Here is a 21,728-nt window from a genome sequence, read left to right as displayed (position 1 = left end):
GCTCGTGCCCATGTTCAGACCTTCCAGAATAAAATTATTTTGTGATGTTTTAAGTTCTGTATGTTTATGAAGAGCCCACTCTACTGCCTTCATAGCATCTATTTGGTTAATATTGGTATACAAAGATTCAACATCTTAAGTAACTAAGAAGCTATGCTCATCTATTTCAATATCTTTCAAAATATTAATTAAATCCCTACTATCTTTAGGATGGACCCTTATTAGCCAGGGGTTGGAGATGTGTGTCTAAATTTTTGCCCAGTCTGGAGAAAAGGGAGTCAATCCCACTAATATTGGGTCTCCCAGGTGGACATTCTTTATTTTTATGGATTCTTTAATTTTTTGAGCCATTATCTATCAATTTTCTAAGGTCTTTGTTTTTTTTTTAATTACTGGGGTTACTGTTGAGTTTTTTTTTATACATACTTTCATCATTTAAAATGCTTTGCATTTCTTCTTCATAGTCATTTTTTATTCAGTATCACAATTCCTTCCCCCTTGTCCGCCGGGCGGATCATTATATATTTTCTTTTCTCTACAGCCCTAATGCCTTGCCATATTTTTAACTTTATTATTTCTTTTAATTGCCATGAATTTTATGTGATGTTCTACCATGCTTCATAACACATTCACATATTGTTGATTTGGGATTAAAAGTGCGCTTATTTCTAAGACCATTGTGCACATACCGAGGCAATAAGGGTGCATACAGTGATACATACGGACTTGTTCACATCTGGTCCCCAAAGAGTTAATTTGGCAGGGTATAAATCCAGCTTCCAAAATGGTGAACACTAGCTTCCTGAAGACGTCCAATTACAGAAGAAACTAGTTGAAGCAGTGTTCCCCAGCCGATAGATCACATCCCATTCCATCCATGGAGCGCAAGTCAGCATCTGATTACAGGGCAGTGGCAGCCAACAACAAACACTGTTTGTACCTGGTGCCGGTCCCTAGGCACATATGTATGTGAGTGCGGTGTAATTTTTAGGTTTATATGATTTAATAAAGTCGGTGCTTTGCACAATGAACCTTTTCCCTGATACTGTTTTTTGAGTGGCGGTGTATTGCATGGAAACATGGGCATGGTCAAGTTGGTGACAAGACACACAGTGGGTCCAACCAAAAAATGTGCAATGAGAGCTATCTAGTAATAGAAGGTCCATCCATTATGGTGAGTGTTAATCCATGCGGGGTTACCTGGAGCACCTGGAAGTGGTCACTTGTTTTTTCTGTTACTTATGGCACCAGCACCTGTTCACCTATCTTTTGGCATTCAAGCAACTATTATTTGAATGGGACTTACTGATATATCAGACATTATTTGTATTTTCTTGTGTTGTCCATTTTATATAATTTTTTTTCTGGTTTTATTTTTTTTTAATTTTCAGATATGGCAAATTCACATTTTTGGCAGCACAGTCTATATACACATTTATATTAGTACTAACCCTAACCTTAAGGCCTTGTTCACAAAGGACGTAAAGCGTATGTCCATTGAAGGTCACGTTTATCCAAATGGGGATGCAAAAGTTTTCGTACATTCCCGTGCAGGCAGTCCCATTGCTGTCAACTGTGATGCAGTGGCTGCAGGGACACAGACACTGCTACAAATCTGTTATCCGTGTGACTACACAGCCCAGAACACACCCTGACTGTATTTGGGGCCGTACACATGCACAGATATCAGGTTGAGAGCCCTGTCTGCATCTGTGTACCACTTACGTCCTGATTGACATCAGTGGGACTGCCTGCACGCTTTCCTTTAGTAAATTTATTTTGCTGTGGAGGCAGTGAGCCAAAGTATTGAAGTACACTGGCATAGAGTTGTGATGAAATCTGTATGCTTTAATGTGCACCTGTAGCTTTAAAGGGTACCTGGCAGAATAGAAATATGTAAACCATATATTCACTGCGCAAATGAGATGTTAAAATAAAAAACCATCTAACATCTGAAAAAATGCATAATAAATCACTCACCTAAATCAATAAATGAGTTCATAGAATGTGTAAGCATGCAGCTGCCCTAATAGTGAATAATGCAATAATCCCCTCATGAAACAATGATGAATAAAAGCAGCGCAAAGTTGCATTACTGAAATAAATGAAATTTTGCACGATATTCTAATTTTTCGAGTTTCACCTGTATGTGTGTGTGTGTATATATGTGTGTGTGTATATATATATATATATATATATATATATATATATATGTGTGTATATATATATATATATATATATATATATATAGATAAATAGATAGATATAGAGATAGATAGATATAGATATATATATATATATGTGTGTGTATATATATATATATATATCTATATATCACATTTTTTTATTTTAATTTTTGCGCTGCTTTTATTCATCAATGTAGAATAGAAATATGGTAGCTGCCATTGTAGAGCTACTTTTGAAGATGCAAGTTTCAGGGTGATCACTAACTGGGAACAAGTATGCAGGCCAGGATTTCAGGCTTTACTAGCTCCATGTTTGTTCTACATCAATCAGTCATGAAATAGGGAATCGTGGTTGAGGATGATGGCACCTGTACTTTCAATGTCAGGAGCAAATCAGCATAGGTGGCTCACATATATTTATTCTGAACAGTGGCCTTTTAATCTCGTACAGGCTTTTATTTTTTCATTTTTAAATAGACAGGTGCTATGCATAGCATATACAATAAATAAATATATATCAAAGCATCTGTTGTAGATTGCACCTATTTAGGCGCTAGGGGCATCCTATTCTATATTAACCAGTGAAAGTCCATATGTAACCATATTGATATTAGAATGTGACAGTCCTTTTAAACCACAGTGCTATGGCCCATAAAAGTATGTGTCTTCACCATGTGCCCACAAGAATTAATATAAGTGAATTTCTCACTCACCAGACCTTTTTTGACCCTGCGTATTTTTAGATCATACATGGAACCATCCACTTCTGGTAATCCTAGGGTGTTCTTCCCCTTCATGAGCTCTCCACAGAACAATCCCAAGGATGTAACTATACAGGTTACCAACAAACTCCAGTTGGACTGTATACTCCATGTGGAATTCTCCTTTCCTTGTGAGGAATAGTACCAGGCTGATCAAATAAACCAAAAGATTGTGAAAGCGTTCTAAGTGTAGCATTTATTAATGAGGCAATAAATTAGCAACAAACAAATACGCACTCACATGTGGCGGTGCCTAGTATACCAGCACCAGTATGTACAGCTTATGAATACCGAAAATGGCCAACGTGCGCTCCAAGCCTTGCTCTCACTAGGGCTGTACGTCTTTGTCCCTGACACTGGAAATGACGTAATCACGCTTCGACGTACGTTTCACCCAGCAGCATCTTCTGGAAGTTGCACTTCCTGAAGACGTGGCAATAAAATAGCAACAAACAGATATGCACTCTTTGCACTTCCTGAAGACGCTGCTGGGTGAAACCTACGTCGAAGCGTGATTACGTAATTTCCCGTGCCTAGAGCAAGGTTTGGAGAGCACGTCGTCGATTTTCGATATTCACAAGCTGTACATACTGGTGCCGGTATACCAGGCACTGTCACATGTGAGTGCATATCTGTTTGCTGCTATTTTATTACCACATTAATAAATGCTACACTTACAATGCTTTCAAAATCTTTTGCTTTATTTGAGCGGCCTGGTACTATTGCACATTGAGTATCCAGTCAAATTGTAGAGTTTGTTGGTAACCTGTAATGCTACTTACCTGGGCTTGTTGTGTGGAGAGCTCATGAAGGGGAGGAACACCCTAGGATTACCAGAAGTGGATGGTTCCATGTATTATCTATTGCTGGTGAGTGAGCAATTTACTTATATCTTGTGGGCATGTGGTGAAGACACATCCCTTTATGGGCCATAGCACTGTGGTTTAAAAGGACTGTCACATTCTAAATCAATATGGTTACATATGGACTTTCACTGGTTAAATATATAATAGGATGCCCCAAGCAACTACAGTTAGGTCAATATATATTTGGACACAAGCGCAATTTTCGTACTTTTGGCTCTGTATGCCACCAGAATAAATAAAAATTAAACAATCCAAATGATTCTGAAGTGCAGACTTTCAGCTTTAATTCAAGGGGTTGAACATAAAGATCAAGTACAAATTTTAGAAACTGCAACCATTTTTATACACAGTCCCTCCATTTTCAGGGGACCAAATGTAATTGGACAAATGAATATAATCAGAAATAAAATGTTCATTTTTAATATTTTGCTTTGAATCCTTTACTGACAATGACTGCCTGAAGTCTGAAACCCATGGACATTACCAAAGACTGGGTTTCCTCCTTTCTGATGCTTTGCCAGGCTCTAACTGCAGCTGTCTTCAGTTGTTCTTTGTTTGTGGGTCTTGCTACCTTTAGTTTTGCCTTCAGCAAGTGAAATGCATGCTCAGTTGGGTTGAGATCAGGTAATTGACTCGGCTATTGTAGAATATTCCACTTCTTTTCCTTCAAAAGCTCCTGGGTTGCTTTTGCAGAGTGTTTTGGATCATTGTCCATCTGTACTGTGAAGCGCCGTCCAAACAACTTTGCTGCAGTTGGCTGAATCTGGGATGACAGTATATCCTAGATTGTAAGCTCCAAGGAGCAGGGCCCTCCTTTTCCTCTTGTATTGAATTGTATTGTTGCTGTATTGTCTCCCGTTATATTGTAAACTGTTGGCGCTTTATAAATCCTGTATAATAATAATCTCTAAACACTGCAGAATTCATCCGGCTGCTTCTGTCTTCTGCCACATCATCAATAAACACCAATGACCCACTGCCACTGGAAACCATGCATGCCCCTGCCATCACACTGCCTCCACCATGTTTTACAGATGATGTTGTGTGCTTTGGATCATGAGCTGTTCCAAGCCTTCTCCACACTTTTTTCTTCCCGTCATTCTGGTACAGATTAATCTTAGTTTCATCTGTCCAAAGAATGTTTTTCCAGAACTGGTCTGGCTTTTGTATATTTTTTTGGCAACGTCTAATCTGGCTTTTCTATTCTTCAGGCTTATGGTTTGCACCTTGTGGTGAACTCTCTGTATTTGCTCTTGTGAAGTCTTCTCTTGATTGTAGACTTTGACAATGATACTCTCACCTCCTGGAGAGTGTCCTTCACTTGTCTGGATGTTGAGAATGGGTTTTTGCCTTATCATAGAGTTGATCCTGTGATCATCCACCACTGTTGTCTTCCATGGACGTTCATGCCTTTTTATGTTGCTGAGCTCACCAGTGCGTTCTTTCCTCAGAATGTACCAAACTGTTGATTTGGCCACTCCTAATGTTGCTGCTTTCTTTCTGATGGATTTGTTTTGTTTTTAAAGCCTTACAATGGCCTGTTTCACTTGCATGGACAGCTCCTTTGAACGCATGATGTAGGTTAACAGTAATAGATTCCAAATGTAAATACCACACTTAGAATCAACTCCAGACCTTGTACCTGCTTAATTGATGAATAAATAATGGAGTAGCCCACACATGGCCATGACACAGCTTTTGATTCAATTGCCCAATTACTTTTGGTTCCTTGAAAATGGGGGAATGGCTACTCTTAAGAGCTGTAATTCCTAAACCCTTCCTCCAATTTGGATGTACCGTATTTTTTGCTCCATAAGACACACTTTTTTCCCCCCAAGAAAGGGGGGAAAATGTCAGTGCATCTTATGGAGCGGCCGGTCCGGTATTTCGGCCACCACCATGTCAGAAAACCGGGCCAGCTGCTCAGCTCTTCTCTCCTGCAGAACCTTACCTGTTCCTCTGTCCAGCGCTGTAGTCTTCCCACGCCGGCTTCTTCCCGCACCCGCTTCTGTGACAGCCGGGTGCCCACTGCGCATGTGCGAGAAGCGCTGCGCTTTGTGAATGGTCCGGCGACTTCTGGGACACATGGCAGGTCCAAGAAGGTGCCGGGCCATTCACAAAGCGCAGCGCTTCTCGCGCATGCGCAGTGGGCACCTGGCTTTAACAGAAGCCGGCGTGGGAAGAAGCCAGCGTGCCCACACTAAAAGGACAACTTCAGGTACCCGCTCCCCCTCCCTCCCCAAAGGTCCGCAGTCTCTTGGTCATCCCCTGTACTGTCTGCAGTCTCTGGTCATCCCCTGTACTGTCTGCAGTCTCTGGTCATCTGTACTATGTCCGCAGTCCCTGGCATTTTCCCTGTACTATGTTCACAGTCTGGCCATCTGTACTATGTCCGCTCTCTGGTCATCTCCTGTACTATGTCTGCAGTCTCTGGTCATCCCCTGTACTACGTCCGCAGTCTCTGGTCATCCCCTGTACTACGTCCGCAGTCTCTGGTCATCCCCTGTACTACGTCCGCAGTCTCTGGTCATCCCCTGTACTACGTCCGCAGTCTCTGGTCATCCCCTGTACTACGTCCGCAGTCTCTGGTCATCCCCTGTACTACGTCCGCAGTCTCTGGTCATCCCCTGTACTACGTCCGCAGTCTCTGGTCATCCCCTGTACTACGTCCGCAGTCTCTGGTCATCCCCTGTACTACGTCCGCAGTCTCTGGTCATCCCCTGTACTACGTCCGCAGTCTCTGGTCATCCCCTGTACTACGTCCGCAGTCTCTGGTCATCCCCTGTACTACGTCCGCAGTCTCTGGTCATCCCCTGTACTACGTCCGCAGTCTCTGGTCATCCCCTGTACTACGTCCGCAGTCTCTGGTCATCCCCTGTACTACGTCCGCAGTCTCTGGTCATCCCCTGTACTACGTCCGCAGTCTTTGGTCATCCCCTGTACTACGTCCGCAGTCTCTGGTCATCCCCTGTACTACGTCCGCAGTCTCTGGTCATCCCCTGTACTACGTCCGCAGTCTCTGGTCATCCCCTGTACTACGTCCGCAGTCTCTGGTCATCCCCTGTACTACGTCCGCAGTCTCTGGTCATCCCCTGTACTACGTCCGCAGTCTCTGGTCATCTCCTGTACTGTGTCCGCAGTCTCTGGTCATCCCCTGTACTACGTCCGCAGTCTCTGGTCATCCCCTGTACTACGTCCGCAGTCTCTGGTCATCCCCTGTACTACGTCCGCAGTCTCTGGTCATCCCCTGTACTACGTCCGCAGTCTCTGGTCATCCCCTGTACTACGTCCGCAGTCTCTGGTCATCCCCTGTACTACGTCCGCAGTCTCTGGTCATCCCCTGTACTACGTCCGCAGTCTCTGGTCATCCCCTGTACTACGTCCGCAGTCTCTGGTCATCCCCTGTACTACGTCCGCAGTCTCTGGTCATCCCCTGTACTACGTCCGCAGTCTCTGGTCATCCCCTGTACTACGTCCGCAGTCTCTGGTCATCCCCTGTACTACGTCCGCAGTCTCTGGTCATCCCCTGTACTACGTCCGCAGTCTCTGGTCATCCCCTGTACTACGTCCGCAGTCTCTGGTCATCCCCTGTACTACGTCCGCAGTCTCTGGTCATCCCCTGTACTACGTCCGCAGTCTCTGGTCATCCCCTGTACTACGTCCGCAGTCTCTGGTCATCCCCTGTACTACGTCCGCAGTCTCTGGTCATCCCCTGTACTGTGTCCGCAGTCTCTGGTCATCTCCTGTACTGTGTCTGCAGTCCATTGGTTCAGAATATTTTTTTTTCTTGTTTTTCACCTCTAAAACCTAGGTGCGTCTTATGGTAAGACTTATAAATACTGTATAATAATAATAATAATAATGGTAAGGTGTGTCTTATGGAGTGCGAAATATGGTACATAACCTCAAATTAAACCTGAGAGTGTGCACTTTCAGCCCATATACATTATAACTATAGCTTGAATATGTGTTGGTTAATAACTGAAAAAAAAACCTAAAATTGTGCAAGTGTCCAAATATATATGGACCTGACTGTAAATAGGTGCAATCTACAACAGATGCTTTGATTTGGGGGCATTGTGTGATTTTGTTTATATATTATAGTATTTGCATAGCGCCTGTCTATTTAAAAATTACTGTTTGCGCTAGATTCACTAGGTGCCATAATAATCTTTTTAATTTTACCACACATTTTTTTTCATGCTCTTCTGTTGCTGGATCTTCACCAGAAACCACATTTTCCCCACAGCAGTATTGCTTTGTCTGCACATGAATTTCTTTGTGTCTGAGGACTGGCTGATGACTGATTGTTTATTTTTTTTATTTGTATTCCTTTCTAGTTAATATTCTCCCCCCACCCCGAAAAATTGAAACACGGAAAGATGGCTCTGAGGTGAGTGATGACAAAGTTATTTGGGTAAGCTTGACCATTTATAGTGAACTAAGTACTGTTGTGGTATGTAAGGCATAAATAGGAGTTCAGTGCATCAAATGGTTCTTCAGGTGCACTATAATATGTACCTGCTGCCTATGAATAGGTTGAAGGTACAAGATATAGTGCACCTGTCGTTTTGTGGAAGATATGCTGTAAGGAAGAAGGGTGGAAAGTTCACCACTCCATTTATAAGTGTTTATTTGTTGTATGTGTTTTGGAGGACTATGACATGCAAGTACTCAGTTATAGGTATCCTTTCAGATTTTGTCAATTTACTGGTAGGTTCTGATTTTTCTCATGACATATGGCTGCAATAACAAGTTTATTTTATAGAACCGCTTCATGGTGACATGTGAATCCTGCAACATGATAGCAAAATGCAGTGGTTCTGTATAGGAGTTAGTGTATTTCTAATGGAAATACTGCTGTTGCTAGAAAGCTATGGGTGGTGGTAAGCCTTGTTAATCAGGTTTTATTTTTGGATTTCTTACACGCAAATCAACACAGAATGTGTGCTGACGCTTTTTACACCATTGAATGTAAGATAGCTGTTTATGAAAGTGTCTGAATAGTGCTTTCATAAATGAGACCCTTTTTGCCCAAAGGTTTCAGTCAGACTAAGGGTCTGCATCTACAGATTTTGTCCATACAGAACTGCTTCTTTCACCGTACAAGTCTATGGGAATGTAAAAGCAGCTGAAGCAGGTCAAATGCAGGTCAGCTGCAACTGCAGTGAATTCTGAATTTTCTCAAGTTGATGCAAAAAGTATGCTGCATTTGCCTATTGAAGCCTTTCAACACAGTACCTAAAGGAACTGTAAAGCAAGCAATGTTTGCAGTGCTGTAATCTGTAGCTAACCCGTATGCTCTTAGATTTCTTTGTCATATTTTAAATGTTCATTTGTATATAAGTATATTTGTATGAATCAAGGGCAGTTGGTTTTACATTATAAGGGTTTCCATCAATGTTATGTGGCTGTGACCTTTTTCATAATAATTATCACTAATGTGCCATTGCTACATTGGATTTTGCTTTATCGGGCATCTACATCAAGGCCTTGTATGCAGATGTTGTGACTGAGTCCATGGTATGTGTGTACTGTACCAAGAGGCGGTATCTAATCACAGTGTACAACATTCTAATAAACCATTTGCAAGAACATACTGAACTAACTTTTTAAAAATTTCTTTCACTGTGTCCCTGTTTACACTAGCAGGTGTATTCCTCAATCCGTACTGAGATTAGTTGCATTTCCCAAGCCTCGGGCACAGCGCAGAACCTAATTTACCAAAATGCCCTTGTGTATAAAGAATGACATTCATCATCTTTAATAGTTGCAGATGTCTTCCAGTACCTGTGCACTCACTAATTACTATTAAAATTTCAATTTACAGGACATCAAACCAGTCATTGATGGAATGGATGGCATTAAAATCTCCCAGGGTCTGGGCCTGCAGGACTTTGACCTTATCCGAGTGATTGGAAGAGGAAGCTATGCCAAAGTCCTTTTAGTGAGGTTAAAAAAGAATGACCAGGTTTTTGCCATGAAGGTGGTAAAGAAGGAATTGGTGCATGATGAAGAGGTTTGTAGAGGCTGATGGCTTGTTGATCCTTCCCTCATCCAACAAAGGAAAAATATGCTGATCTCTGACACCATACTTGATCTGGCTCTGGCTTTTCCGTGGGTTCAGCAGGATACGGAGTCTGTGGTCTAGTTAGGAGTTTGGCATGTTTGTCCTACTGCAAGAAAAGTTATGTTTACTGCTAAGCTCGAAGTAGAGCTTAATAGCATAAATTGGTGGTAAATTAGTTCATGTAATAGGTGACTGATCTGTAGAATATACATAATTCTGAACGGCACTAGACTAGAAATCCTGTTGTGACCTCTTCTGGGCAAATAATGCAGTGTCTTTAAAGTGCTGTTATTAATCAGAGCAATAAATCTCCTTTCCCCTTACTGTATTGCCTCACTTCCAGTAGCCGGTGCTTTTAAACTCTTGTTGATCCTTTATTTTCTTGTCTTTTACAGTCCAGTTCTAAGTATAATTTTGATGTTTGTTCAAACATACTGCAGCTCTAGATAGCATTTCTTAGTTAAAACTGGTCATTACTGGTTATAGGCATGCAGATCAGGCCATCCAGTCTGTACAGATTTAGCTACTCGCAATCATAGCCAGTTATGACCAAACTACGCATAGGTCAACCAATCCCAATTAGCAGATCAGGTGGAGGCCAGTAACCTCAACAGATAAGGAGCATATATGCTTAATATTGTTGCTTTTTTTGTGATTGTCATGTCCATGCAGCTGCCAGGATTTCAGGACAGCCCAAACATCTTATTTTTAGTTACTGTTATTCCAGTGTTTTATTTTATGAACAATGCATAGTGAATCTATTACAGACATTTTCCTTGGTATATTTTAAAGGTAACTGTGTAATACGTGTTGAGAAACATTGTGTGATCATTACTTATTTGTATAAATCCACAATGGTACTATTAAAAATATACCACTCCAAGAGGTGATGGTTAATTCATAGATGGAGAGTTGTGAGAGAAAAATCTAAGAAGAGAGGGGCATTTTTGTCATTGCTGCAGCCGGACAGCAAAACTGAACTGCGGTGGACAGATATGCATTCTAAACTGTATGTGGCAGTTTCTATCTGTAACTTAAGGTAAATATGGAGGGCTGCCACAGCTAGTTGCCTGGCTGTTATGCTAGCCTGCTGGCATTAATACTTGATTTGTTAGAACTAGTGTGCAGATAAGGACACCTTACTTCCCTAATCTGAATTCTTATTATGTTCAGTGACTTATTAAGTGTCAAAGTTAGAGTATCTGCATAACAGCCATCCAACTAGCATTTTCAGATGTAGGTCACCAATGACCATTTCCAATTTCTCTGAGGAAAGTTTTACTTTAATATCAGCTGCGGATCTGTATACACAGTGGTTTGTGTATATCCACTCATGTAAAAATAATGGATATGAAAGATTCAGACAGCAAGGTAGAAAAAGGGCCGATTGTCAGTCTGTATGCACATCTCCTATCTATGAACTGATGGGAAGCATACATCTAAATATTGCTGGTGTGACAAATGGGTTTGCTGTGCTCTGTGAATTATTAATTGCTGCCCACTCCATGGCTAGCTGGTCACATTATTCTAATTGCCTCCCTCTTTTTAGGATATTGACTGGGTACAGACAGAGAAGCACGTGTTTGAGCAGGCTTCTAATAATCCATTTCTAGTCGGTTTACACTCCTGCTTCCAGACGCCAAGCCGGTAAGAGCATCTATTATTCATCCGCTGGGAAAGTGCCGTATTATCTGCTCATCGCATGAAACTTCTTAACACTCCAGAAGCCATCTTTGTGCGATTGAATCCACCCCCAAAAAGAAAAGAAGCAGCGTTAATGCAGCTTGAAAGCTTAAACTGATCTTGTAGTAATGTAATACCGAGCTCAGCTAAAACTGATATTTTAGCTTTGTTTGACTGTTAGAAAGCTAGAGAGAACCTGTCAGGAGAAAAATATACTGTAGAAACTACTGACTTTTTTGCAGATGCAACTGAAAGGCTTCTTTTCATCCTTATCCTTGCTTATTATCCTTCACTACTTAGAGAGTCAAAGACCTGAAACATGATTGCAGGTCTGTAGTCCCAGAATTACAGGGTGCTTACCAATTCTGGGTCCACAAATCACCAAGTCATAAAGAAAGAATGAGGATGCAATCCTAAATCATGCACTTTCCAGCTGTCTACTTGTGTTCCCAGAAGTACACAAATAAATGTTTAGAACCTCAGTCAGGTTTTTTTTTTTGTTTGTTTTTTTTAGTACTTTGTCTGTGTGTATCATTATATCAGTTTTATAGTGACTAGATTTAAAGGGTAAGGGCACCTTGACCACAAGCTGTAATCCCTCCCACACGTGCTCATCAAATAATCAAATATGTTAATACAAGTACATACCTAAAGTTCCCCCAAAGTGAAGTGTACAGTGCTCAGCCTACCTCTCAACAGCTCATTATACTCTTAGATCTTGTATATATGTTGATGGCAAATCGTGGCGGTTTCCATCTTTTACCTTATCCCATGTGCTTGGTTTTATTTTTGTATTCTTTGTAGGGTGTGTAACAATGATTCCCTTTCTGTGTTTAGGTTAATATTAGTTGTAGACTATGCCAGAGGTCGATGACCTCATTTTTCATGGCATGCATCACACGTGGAGATATTTGCCTTCACTTCCTGTCCTGATGAAAAGTCCGTCTGCTATGGTGGCAGATGGGACTTTCTTCACAGATTCTCCATCTGCACAGCCGCGCCAATGTCAAATGTAATAGCAGCTGTTTGGGAGAAGAACTCCCACCCACTGTCACTGGGGGCATCAGGGAATGAGGGGAACATGTACTGGAACATGTTACACCCTAAAGCCCCAGTCACAAACCTGGGTTCCTGTTTGTGATTTTAAAAGCGCTATTCACCCACAAAAGCACGCTGTCATGCATAGAGCAGCCCATTCACTTGAATCGGCTGCCCTATGTGCATTTGTCACTCCAAAGAAGATCAGGGACCACATTTATAGCAACCTCGTTTTGTTTTCAATTCTGCATTGCAGAAGCTGACAGTGGGCAACTAGAGATTTTTTTGGTGTTTTTTGCACACATAACCCCAGTGTCTCTTTATGGAGCATGGGAGATACTCAGGACCTCGGGAGCTTGGCATGGTAAAATAAGATGAGAATACAGGTTTATGTGCCACATGTAGCAAAATGATAAGTTCTAAAGGTCTTAGCAGAGACACAGAGCACCTGTAGTGCTGAGATGCTCAGATCAGTGCACCAGAGATCAAAGGCAGCAACATAAAGTGTACTTGTTATCAGATTGTCATGGGCCCAGAAAGCAGTGCTGTTCATTCTGAATTCCTGCAGGCTTACTCACTGTGACCTACAGTCAGGTCCATAAATATTGGGACATCGACAATTCTAACATTTTTGGCTCTATACATCACCTCAATGAATTTGAAAGGAAACTAACAAGATGTGCTTTAACTGCAGACTGTCAGCTTTAATTTGAGGGTATTTACATCCAAATCGGGTGAATGGTATTTCACTTCCTGAAGACAAAACTGAAGGGAAAATGCCCCAAGAACAAGCAGGAACTGAAGACAGTTGCAGTAGAGACCTGGCAGAGCATCACCAGGGATGAAGCCCAGCGTCTAGTGATGTCTATGCGTTCCAGACTTCAGGCTGTAATTGGCTGCAAAGGATTTGCAACCAAGTATTAAAAAGTGAAAGTTTGATTTATGATTATTATTCTGTCCCATTACTTTTGGTCCCTTAACAAGTGGGAGGCACATATGCAAACTGTTGTAATTCCTACACCGTTCACCTGATTTGGATGTAAATACTCTCATATTAAAGCTGACAGTCTGCAGTTAAAGCACATCTTGTTCGTTTCATTTCAAATCCATTGTGGTGGTGTATAGAGCCAACAATGTTAGAATTGTGTTGTTGTCCCAATATTTGTGGACCTGACTGTATGTGCTGCAGAAAATCAGACACAGAATTGTATGTTGGAACTTCTTAGTACTTGTGTGCAGCATATTTCAGACAACTGACAAAAAGTTCCACAATCTATGGGGCAACAGAGTGGCTTAGTGGTTAGCACTGCTGCCTTGCAGCACTGAGGTCCCTGGTTTGACTCTTAGTCTGGACAATCTCTGCATGGAGTTTGTGTAATTTTTCAGTGATATATTAATACCTGTAAAGAAAAAATAAACAAAAATAAATGGTTATGCTTTATATTGTTTATAAACACAATATATGCTCTGTGCTCTCACTCTCCCCGCGTGTGTATTCTGGCTATCTTTTATCTTCAAATTGCTAATTTCCTTTTAAAAAAATAAAGCTGCTGTAGAATGTCTTAGAAGATATTAGGGCCAGTTCACACTGGGAATTATGCAGGAATGCGCTGTATGTTCCCATGTGATTCACATGCAGCTCTGTGTGGTGCAATTTCAGCCCATTCATTTTGAATGGGCTGAAATTTAACCGCACCCAAAGTAGTGCATGCATTACATTTGGAAACTCACTGCAATCAGAATGCATGGTGCTTCAGTACCATGCGATCCGTTACTCGCAAACACACTGTGCTTGGGGTGTCATTAACTTAATATTGACATCTGCTGCAGTTCACAGCTAGACTGCATTTTGAACACTGTGCAGGAAACGCACACAAAATGTGGGTTTCCCGCACCATTTATGGTGTGAACTGGCCTTTAATCATCATATGTAATTTTACATTATATACTATCTAATTACAAATCATGCTCATGATGGTTATCATTACAGCAGTGAAGCCTTTCTTTTCCTTGTGGACTGTAATATTTGTAATTGAAAAGGCTGATGATTTTATTTAGGCTTATGGCATTTAGGCTTTAAAGATTAATGAAAGGAGGAAAGACGTGTACTAAACTGTACACTGGAGAAAATAATTGTTTGATCCCCTGCAATTTTGTAAGTTTGCCCACTTACAAAGAAATGAAGGGTTTAATAATTTTTTATCATAGGTTTATTTTAAATGATAGAGACACAATATCAACCAAAAAGGTTTTTGATCCCCAAGCAAAACATGACTTAGTGCTTGGTGGAGAAACCCTTGTTGGCAAGCACAGAGGTAAGTTGTTTCTTGTAGTTGGTTACCAGGTTTGTACACATCTCAGGTGGGATTTTGATCCACTTTTCTTTACAGATCTTCTCTAAATCCTTAAGGTTTCTTAGCTGTCGCTTGGCCACTCAAAGTTTCAGCTCCTTCCATAAATGTTCCATAGGATTAAGGTCTGGAGACTGGCTAGGCCACTCCATGACCTTAATGTGCTTGTTCTTGAGCCACTCCTTTGTTGCCTTGGCAGTATGTTTTGGGTCATTGTCATACTGGAAGACCCATCCATGATTCATCTTCAGTTTTCTGGCTGAGGGAAGAAGGTTCTCATCCAAGATTTTATGATACATGGCCCCCTTCCATTGGTCCCTCAATGCGGCAAAGTCAGCCTGTACCTTAAGCAGAGAAACAGTCCCAAAGCATAATATTTCCACCCCCATGCTTGATTGTAGGGATGGTGTTCTTGGGGTCATAGTCAGCATTTTTCTTCCTCCAAACACGGCGAGTTGAGTTAATGCCAAAGAGCTCAAACTTGGTCTCATCTGACCACAGTACTTTCTCCCAATCCTTCTCTGAATCATTTAGATGTTCATTGGCAAATTTCTGATGTGCGGCCTGTACATGTGCCTTCTTGAGGAGGGGGACCTTATGGGTACTGCAGGATGTCATGGCGGCGTATTGTGTTAATAATGGTTTGGTGACTGTGGTCCCAACTGCCTTGAAATCATTCTCAAGCTCCTCCCGTGTAGTTCTGGGCTGATACCTCACTTTGCGCACGATCATCCTTACCCCATGAGGTGAAATCTTGCATGGAGCTCCAGACCGAGGACAATTGATGATTATTTTGTATTTCTTCCATGTGTGAATAATCACTCCAACAGTTGTTTCCATCTCACCAAGCTTTTTGCTAATGGTTTTGTAGCCCATTCCGGCCTTGTGCAGGTCTACAATCTTGTCCCTGATGTTCTTTGATAGCTCTTTGGTTTTGCCCATAATGGTGAGGTTTGAATGGAAGAAATAGATTCTGTGGACAGGTGTCTTTTATACACATAACGGGTCATTGTTAAGGGCACCATCTTAAATTGACAGGACTAATCTGTATCACATGAACACAGCCAGTCTGTGGGAGCCAGAATTATTGTTGGTTGGTAGGGGATCAAATACTTGTTTTACTCACTGAACTGCAACTCAACTTATAACATTTGTGTCATGTGTTTTTCCTGTATTTTTGGTTGATATTCTGTCTCTATCATTTAAAATACACCTATGATAAAAATTATAGACCCTTCATTTCTTTGTAAGTGGACAAACTTACAAAACCTACAGGGGATCAAATAATAATTTTCCCCACTGTATGTCCTGCCAAATCTTTTTAGAGAGAAGGAAATCAGAGATCAGATACAACATCAGATTTTTACTCATAACAATACAGACAGAAATTAAAATCCTGTTGCTGGAACTCCTGTCGAATTTTTATTTCTGTCTGTGTCACTTTTGCAGATTTTCATTTACTTCCTGTTTGGTAAAACCATTATCTCCAAGACAGTAAGTGAAGAAAAAGCTCTCTAATAAGCCCCAGACAGCAGTAAAAACCTGACAGCTGTTACAAATTCTTCCCTACTCTATCCAAAAAAAGGAAAAGACGTACAATTTAAAGGATAAGTGCATCTTGTAAATAAAACTTGTTTTCCTCCCACTCACTTGCCTCATCAAATATGGAAATACAAGATCCTACCTGAGGTTAAAGGAAAAATTCACCTTTATGGAAAAAATAATAAATGCACATATTTTTGCAGGAAAAAAAATGTGTATTTATTTTTTTTCAAGCAGGAACCTAGAAAGCATTGCACCCGAGATAAGTAAATCATGGGTGCAATGTGGACTCCTGCAGACATGTCCTCTGGCTTTGTCTGTGCCTCTCTAGAGCTTTTTGGTTGTAAGCCAGAGAACATATCAGTGGACTACGGATCTGCTCTTCAGCACCCCTGCAGCCCAATGAAACTACAAGTCCATCTATACTTGTAGTTTGTTAGTTCACAGGAAACTGTAAATGAATGATGTGACTGTGTGGGAGGAGCCCCACGCTCTTTTCAAAAAGTGATAGCGGATTCAGGGAGAACTCCTGCCCTCTGTAATGGGGGATCAGGGGGCGGGACAGCAGGAGCTGAAACATGTTACATATTCAACCCTAAATACAGGTAAACTTATGCTTTAACCACTTTTGGGATGCCCTCCCGCAATGTACTGTGGAGAGGCGGAGCCAGCAGGACCAGCCACATACCCATACGTTGCCTTTTGAGTGCATATGCGCACGCCTCCCTCTAGCCCCCACTGTCATTCGCTGTAGGAGATGCATCTCATTGGGTCTTGGCCAGTGATTTTGGCCAGGACTCTGCAGATCCCCTACAGTGAATGGAGAAGCAGAGCTGTTCATGTATTTGTAAATACAGGCACAGGATCTAGTTGGATCTTCTCTCCCTGAAACCATTTTGTTTCAACGAGAGAAGATAGAGACAGCAAATGTGAGTAAAAGCAGCACACTGCACCCACATACCTTAGCTAGAGACATTTTAAGCCTTTGATTGCCCCATCACCCTGCCAGTGCCATTAATACAGTGTCAGTGTATAGTATTTTTCACTGATCACTGTATTAGTGCCACTAGCAACGTCCGATAGCATCAGTGTCAGTTAGCGCCCCTCCCAGCCAGGGTCAGCTAGAGTTAGATTGCTCGCACACTATAGTTTTTGCTGGCTGATAGCTAAAAAGAGTGGGAAATTTGAGTGGAGAGTGAAAAAGTTTTACTTTTGACTGCTGGTGATTGCTGGTGCTTGCAGTTTTATTTTCTTCTTTGGGTCTTGCTAAAAGCTTTTACTTTTTTAAATCACTTTTTCTGTCACTTTTTAAATAGCATTTTTTTTTCTTCCTTTCCTTGTCTTCAGTCTGTTAATGAAGGGGAGGGGTTAATTCACAGTGATACAGGTACTATATAACTTGCTTGCTGTAGAGCTCACCCTGAGCTTGCTCATTCTTGAGCTTGCCTGTATTTTGCTTGCTGGACCTTTGACTAAGTGGAATTAAAAAAACTGAGTTGAAAACAGGAGATAACAGGAGTCTACTAACCTGTAAGTGACAACTGATATTTTCTATTAATATTGTAACTGGGATAATGTGTGCTAGCAGGGTTGAAGGTTTTGTGCAGTGCACAGTGTGTTGCATGTATGCAACAATGGAGCAACAGGTCCAGGATGGTTACTGCTGCGACAGATATGAGCGGGTTGCCCTTCAGGAAACTCGCATTAGAGATCTGGAGGAGCAAGTTGCAACACTGGGCAGAACCGACAACCTTTAAAGTGGTCTTCTGCTCTCTGAGCAGGCAGCTAATGGGATTGATGTGGAAGGGCTAATCAGGATTATCAGGTAGTAGGATGGATTAGTGTAACGAGAGGGAGTGGTAGGGGCTCACAGAAAAGCTGGTGGTAGTAGGGGATTCTATAATCAGAAGGACTGATAGAATAAATTGTCGCCAGGATTGCCTCAACCTTATGGTTTGCGGTCTCCCTGGTGTGAGGGTTCGGCATGTGGTGGACCTGGTTGATTAATTACTGGGAGGGGCTGGGCATGACCTAGCTGTCTCGGTTCATGTTGGAACCAATGACAGAATACATGGAAGGTGGAGGCTCCTTGGGAATAAATTTAAAGAACTAGGCTGCAAGTTGAAGGGAAGGACCTCCAAGGTGATATTCTTTGAAATATTACCTGTGCCATGCGCAACTCAGGAAAACAGGGAGATTAGAGAACTCAATGCATAGCTAAAAACCTGGTGTAAGAGGGAAGGATTTGGATTCCTAGAGCACTGGGCCGACTTTTCATTGGGGTGTAGCCTATATGCTAGAGATGGTTTGCAACTAATTGGAAGGGGGTCTGCTTTGCTGTTGGAGAGGTTTATGGGAAGGCTGGAGGAGTATTTAAACTAGGATTGAGGGGGGAGGGAGAATTAGATTATAATGGCAGGGCTTAAAATTTCGAGTCTAGACCTGCTAGCCAGGCACAAACCTTACTCTCCACCAGTTGCCCCACCCAACCTTGCCCAGGCCCGCCTCCAACCCCACCCCCGGCCCACCCCCAGCCCTGCCCCCAACCACACCCCCTTACAGCTTATGAAATTACATTTTTCTTTAGAATAAAGAGTCCAGAATATAAAACTGAATACAGTAATGTATAGCCCAGCTCCCCTGTACTCCATTATAGTGATATGACATGTATACAGTAATCATTACTGTATACATGTGATTTCACTATAATGGAGTACAGAGGAGCTGGGATATACATTACTGTATACATGTCATATCACTATAATGGAGTACAGGGGAGCTGGGATATACATACTGTGTGCATGTCATTTCACTATAATGGAGTACAGGGGAGCTGGGATATACATTACTGTATACATGTCATATCACTATAATGGAGTACAGGGGAGCTGGGATATACATTACTGTATACATGTCATTTCACTATATTGGAGTACAGGGGAGCTGGGATATACATTACTGTATACATGTCATATCACTATAATGGAGTACAGGGGAGCTGGGATATACATTACTGAGTAATGTATATCCCAGCTCCCCTGTACTCCATTACAGTGATATGACATGTATACAGTACTTACTCCTTGAGTCCCTCATGGCAGTGGAGAGGGTGTCTCCTCTCAGTGGAGGAGAGCGGACCTCTCCTGCACGTGTCAGCGGCGGTGCCAAAGAAGCCGGAAACCGGAACTTGGCTTCACAATGAGGCTTGGAGCGCAGCTGCTCCATCATCGGTGCTCGCCGCTCGAGAATTTCTCCTCACATTTGGCGAGCGGCTTTTTCAAGCCCTGATAACAGGGTAGTTAGATTAGACAGGGGTCAGTACTTATTGGTGGGTGGAATGAGGAAAGATGGGGGGAGGGCTATGGCAGATAAGAAGGTTCCCATGTTACAAACAACCAGTGGAATTGGTACCATTTGTATGAAAATAAACAATATGCAAAATACGTGTGCACAAGATGTCAACAAATTAAAGTGTTTGTTCACCAATTCCAGAAGTCTTCCAACCAAAATAGGTGAGTTGGAAGCTTTGGTGCATGAACAGAACTATGATTTAATTGCTATTGCTGAATCTTGGCTTCATTCTTCACGACTGGGCCATTAATATTCCTGGCTATGTTCTCTTTCGGAGAGACACGGTAAATATGAAAGGTGGTGTCTGTCTCTATGTGAGAAGTGCTCTCAAAGCGAGTGTGAAAGAGGACCTAGTTGGAGTGTGTGATGGGGCTAAACATTATGGGTGGAACTGCACATGGGGGGGGTGCGTACTACAAAGATGATAATTGGAGTTTGTTCTAGGCCTCCCAGTGTTAATGAGGAGGTGGAGACTCCACTAATCTAACGTGTGTGTGTAAAATGTAGTGCTTTTACTCGGTGCTGTGTTCCCTCTTCTCTCCCTGGACCGGCGGAGAAGGGGGGCAGCAGGGGGGGGGGGGGCGCAGGTGCGTTTATACCCCGAAATAGGTAGCGATGTAAGATTATATCGCTTTGCTCAGAGCCGCTGTTCGCCCGCAAAATGTGGGTAAGTGGTCGGCAAGTAGTTTAAAAAAAACCCTTAAATTTGCTTAGTTTTTTTTTTAAATTCTCAATATGGTATTTTTTTTACATTATTTTTAAATTATTTTTTAAATTGCTTTTATCAGAATAGTACAATGTTACCATAGTAACATTGTACTACTGTGTGGGGGGGGGGGGGGGGGGGGTGATCAGGGATTTTTTTTTTTCTTTTACACTTTGCTTAGCTGGAGAAATAAAGATAATTTCTTCTGCAATGCAGAGCTTGCTGTCATGAGCCTAACTCATTCATGAACTGTCATGAATGAGTTAGGTTTTTGACAGCTCAAGATAGGGATCTGTGATTGGCTGGAGCTGTTCAGTTCACATGGTTCAGGGTGCTCTTATTGGCAAGAGAAGCAGAGCTGTTATGATTCAGATTGATTCATAACCGCTTTGCTAACATTGTGATCATGTGATCGCATATCGCTTTGCCTGTAGCTGCCACCCGGCCGCGGTACATTGCGTGCGGGCGGGAAGTGGTTAAATTCCTTGGAATGTCTACTTTTAAAAAAAAAAAGGGGGTGGGGGTGGGTTGTGTTATCCTGGCATTTCAGGGCATCTGAAACTGTGATAGGTAGTGAGGAAGTGCAATGAGGAAATTACACACCATCGGGCTTTCAAAGGGGTCATTGCATTTCGGGCTCCTGTATGCAGATAGGCTCCCAAAAATTCTCACACATGTGGTGTCCCCATACTGTGGAGATGTAGCAAAATATATTTTGGGGTGTAATTCCACATATACCCATGGCATGTGTAAGCAATTTATTTACTTGACAACTTTGTGTTAAAAAAAATTGTCACATTCCAAAAAACAAAATATTTCAATCAACTCGACATGCCTCTCAGCAAATAGGTTAGGGTGTCTACTTTCCGAAAAGGGGTGTTTGTACTGCCCTGGCATTTTAGAGCCTCAAGAAATGTGATAGGCAGGCAGAAAGTAAAAGCTGCCTAAATTCCAATATATACCATTGTTTTTAGATGCTTTAACTTTCACACAAACCAATAAATATACACTTACTGGGATTTTTTTTTTATACCAAAGACATGTAGCAGAATACATTTTGGCCTAAATTTATAACTGAGTTTTTGGATATTTTTTATAACAGAAAGTAGAAAATTGTTTTTTTTTCCAAATTTTTTGTTTTTTAAATCACAAAGAATGAAAAACCCAGTGGTGA

General features: G+C 41.7%; 1 protein-coding gene across 3 annotated transcripts in view; it reads left to right on the top strand.

The window, feature by feature from the left end:
• The window catches only part of PRKCZ (protein kinase C zeta), a 358,451-nt gene that overhangs the window by 273,257 nt on the left and 63,466 nt on the right, over positions 1-21,728 (top strand). For all 3 annotated transcript variants that reach the window (XM_089684356.1, XM_089684357.1, XM_089684358.1), the window contains 3 exons: positions 8,154-8,206; positions 9,644-9,832; positions 11,433-11,530. In XM_089684356.1, coding sequence (XP_089540482.1) covers positions 8,154-8,206; positions 9,644-9,832; positions 11,433-11,530 — 340 coding nt within the window. The remainder of the gene's footprint in view (positions 1-8,153; positions 8,207-9,643; positions 9,833-11,432; positions 11,531-21,728) is intronic.

The sequence above is a fragment of the Staurois parvus genome, unplaced genomic scaffold (assembly GCF_062004578.1).
Source record: "Staurois parvus isolate SC_StPar_1 unplaced genomic scaffold, SC_StPar_1.0 ptg000346l, whole genome shotgun sequence".
NCBI classification, from domain to species: Eukaryota; Metazoa; Chordata; class Amphibia; order Anura; family Ranidae; genus Staurois; species Staurois parvus.
This window is presented reverse-complemented; position numbering and strand designations above follow the sequence as displayed.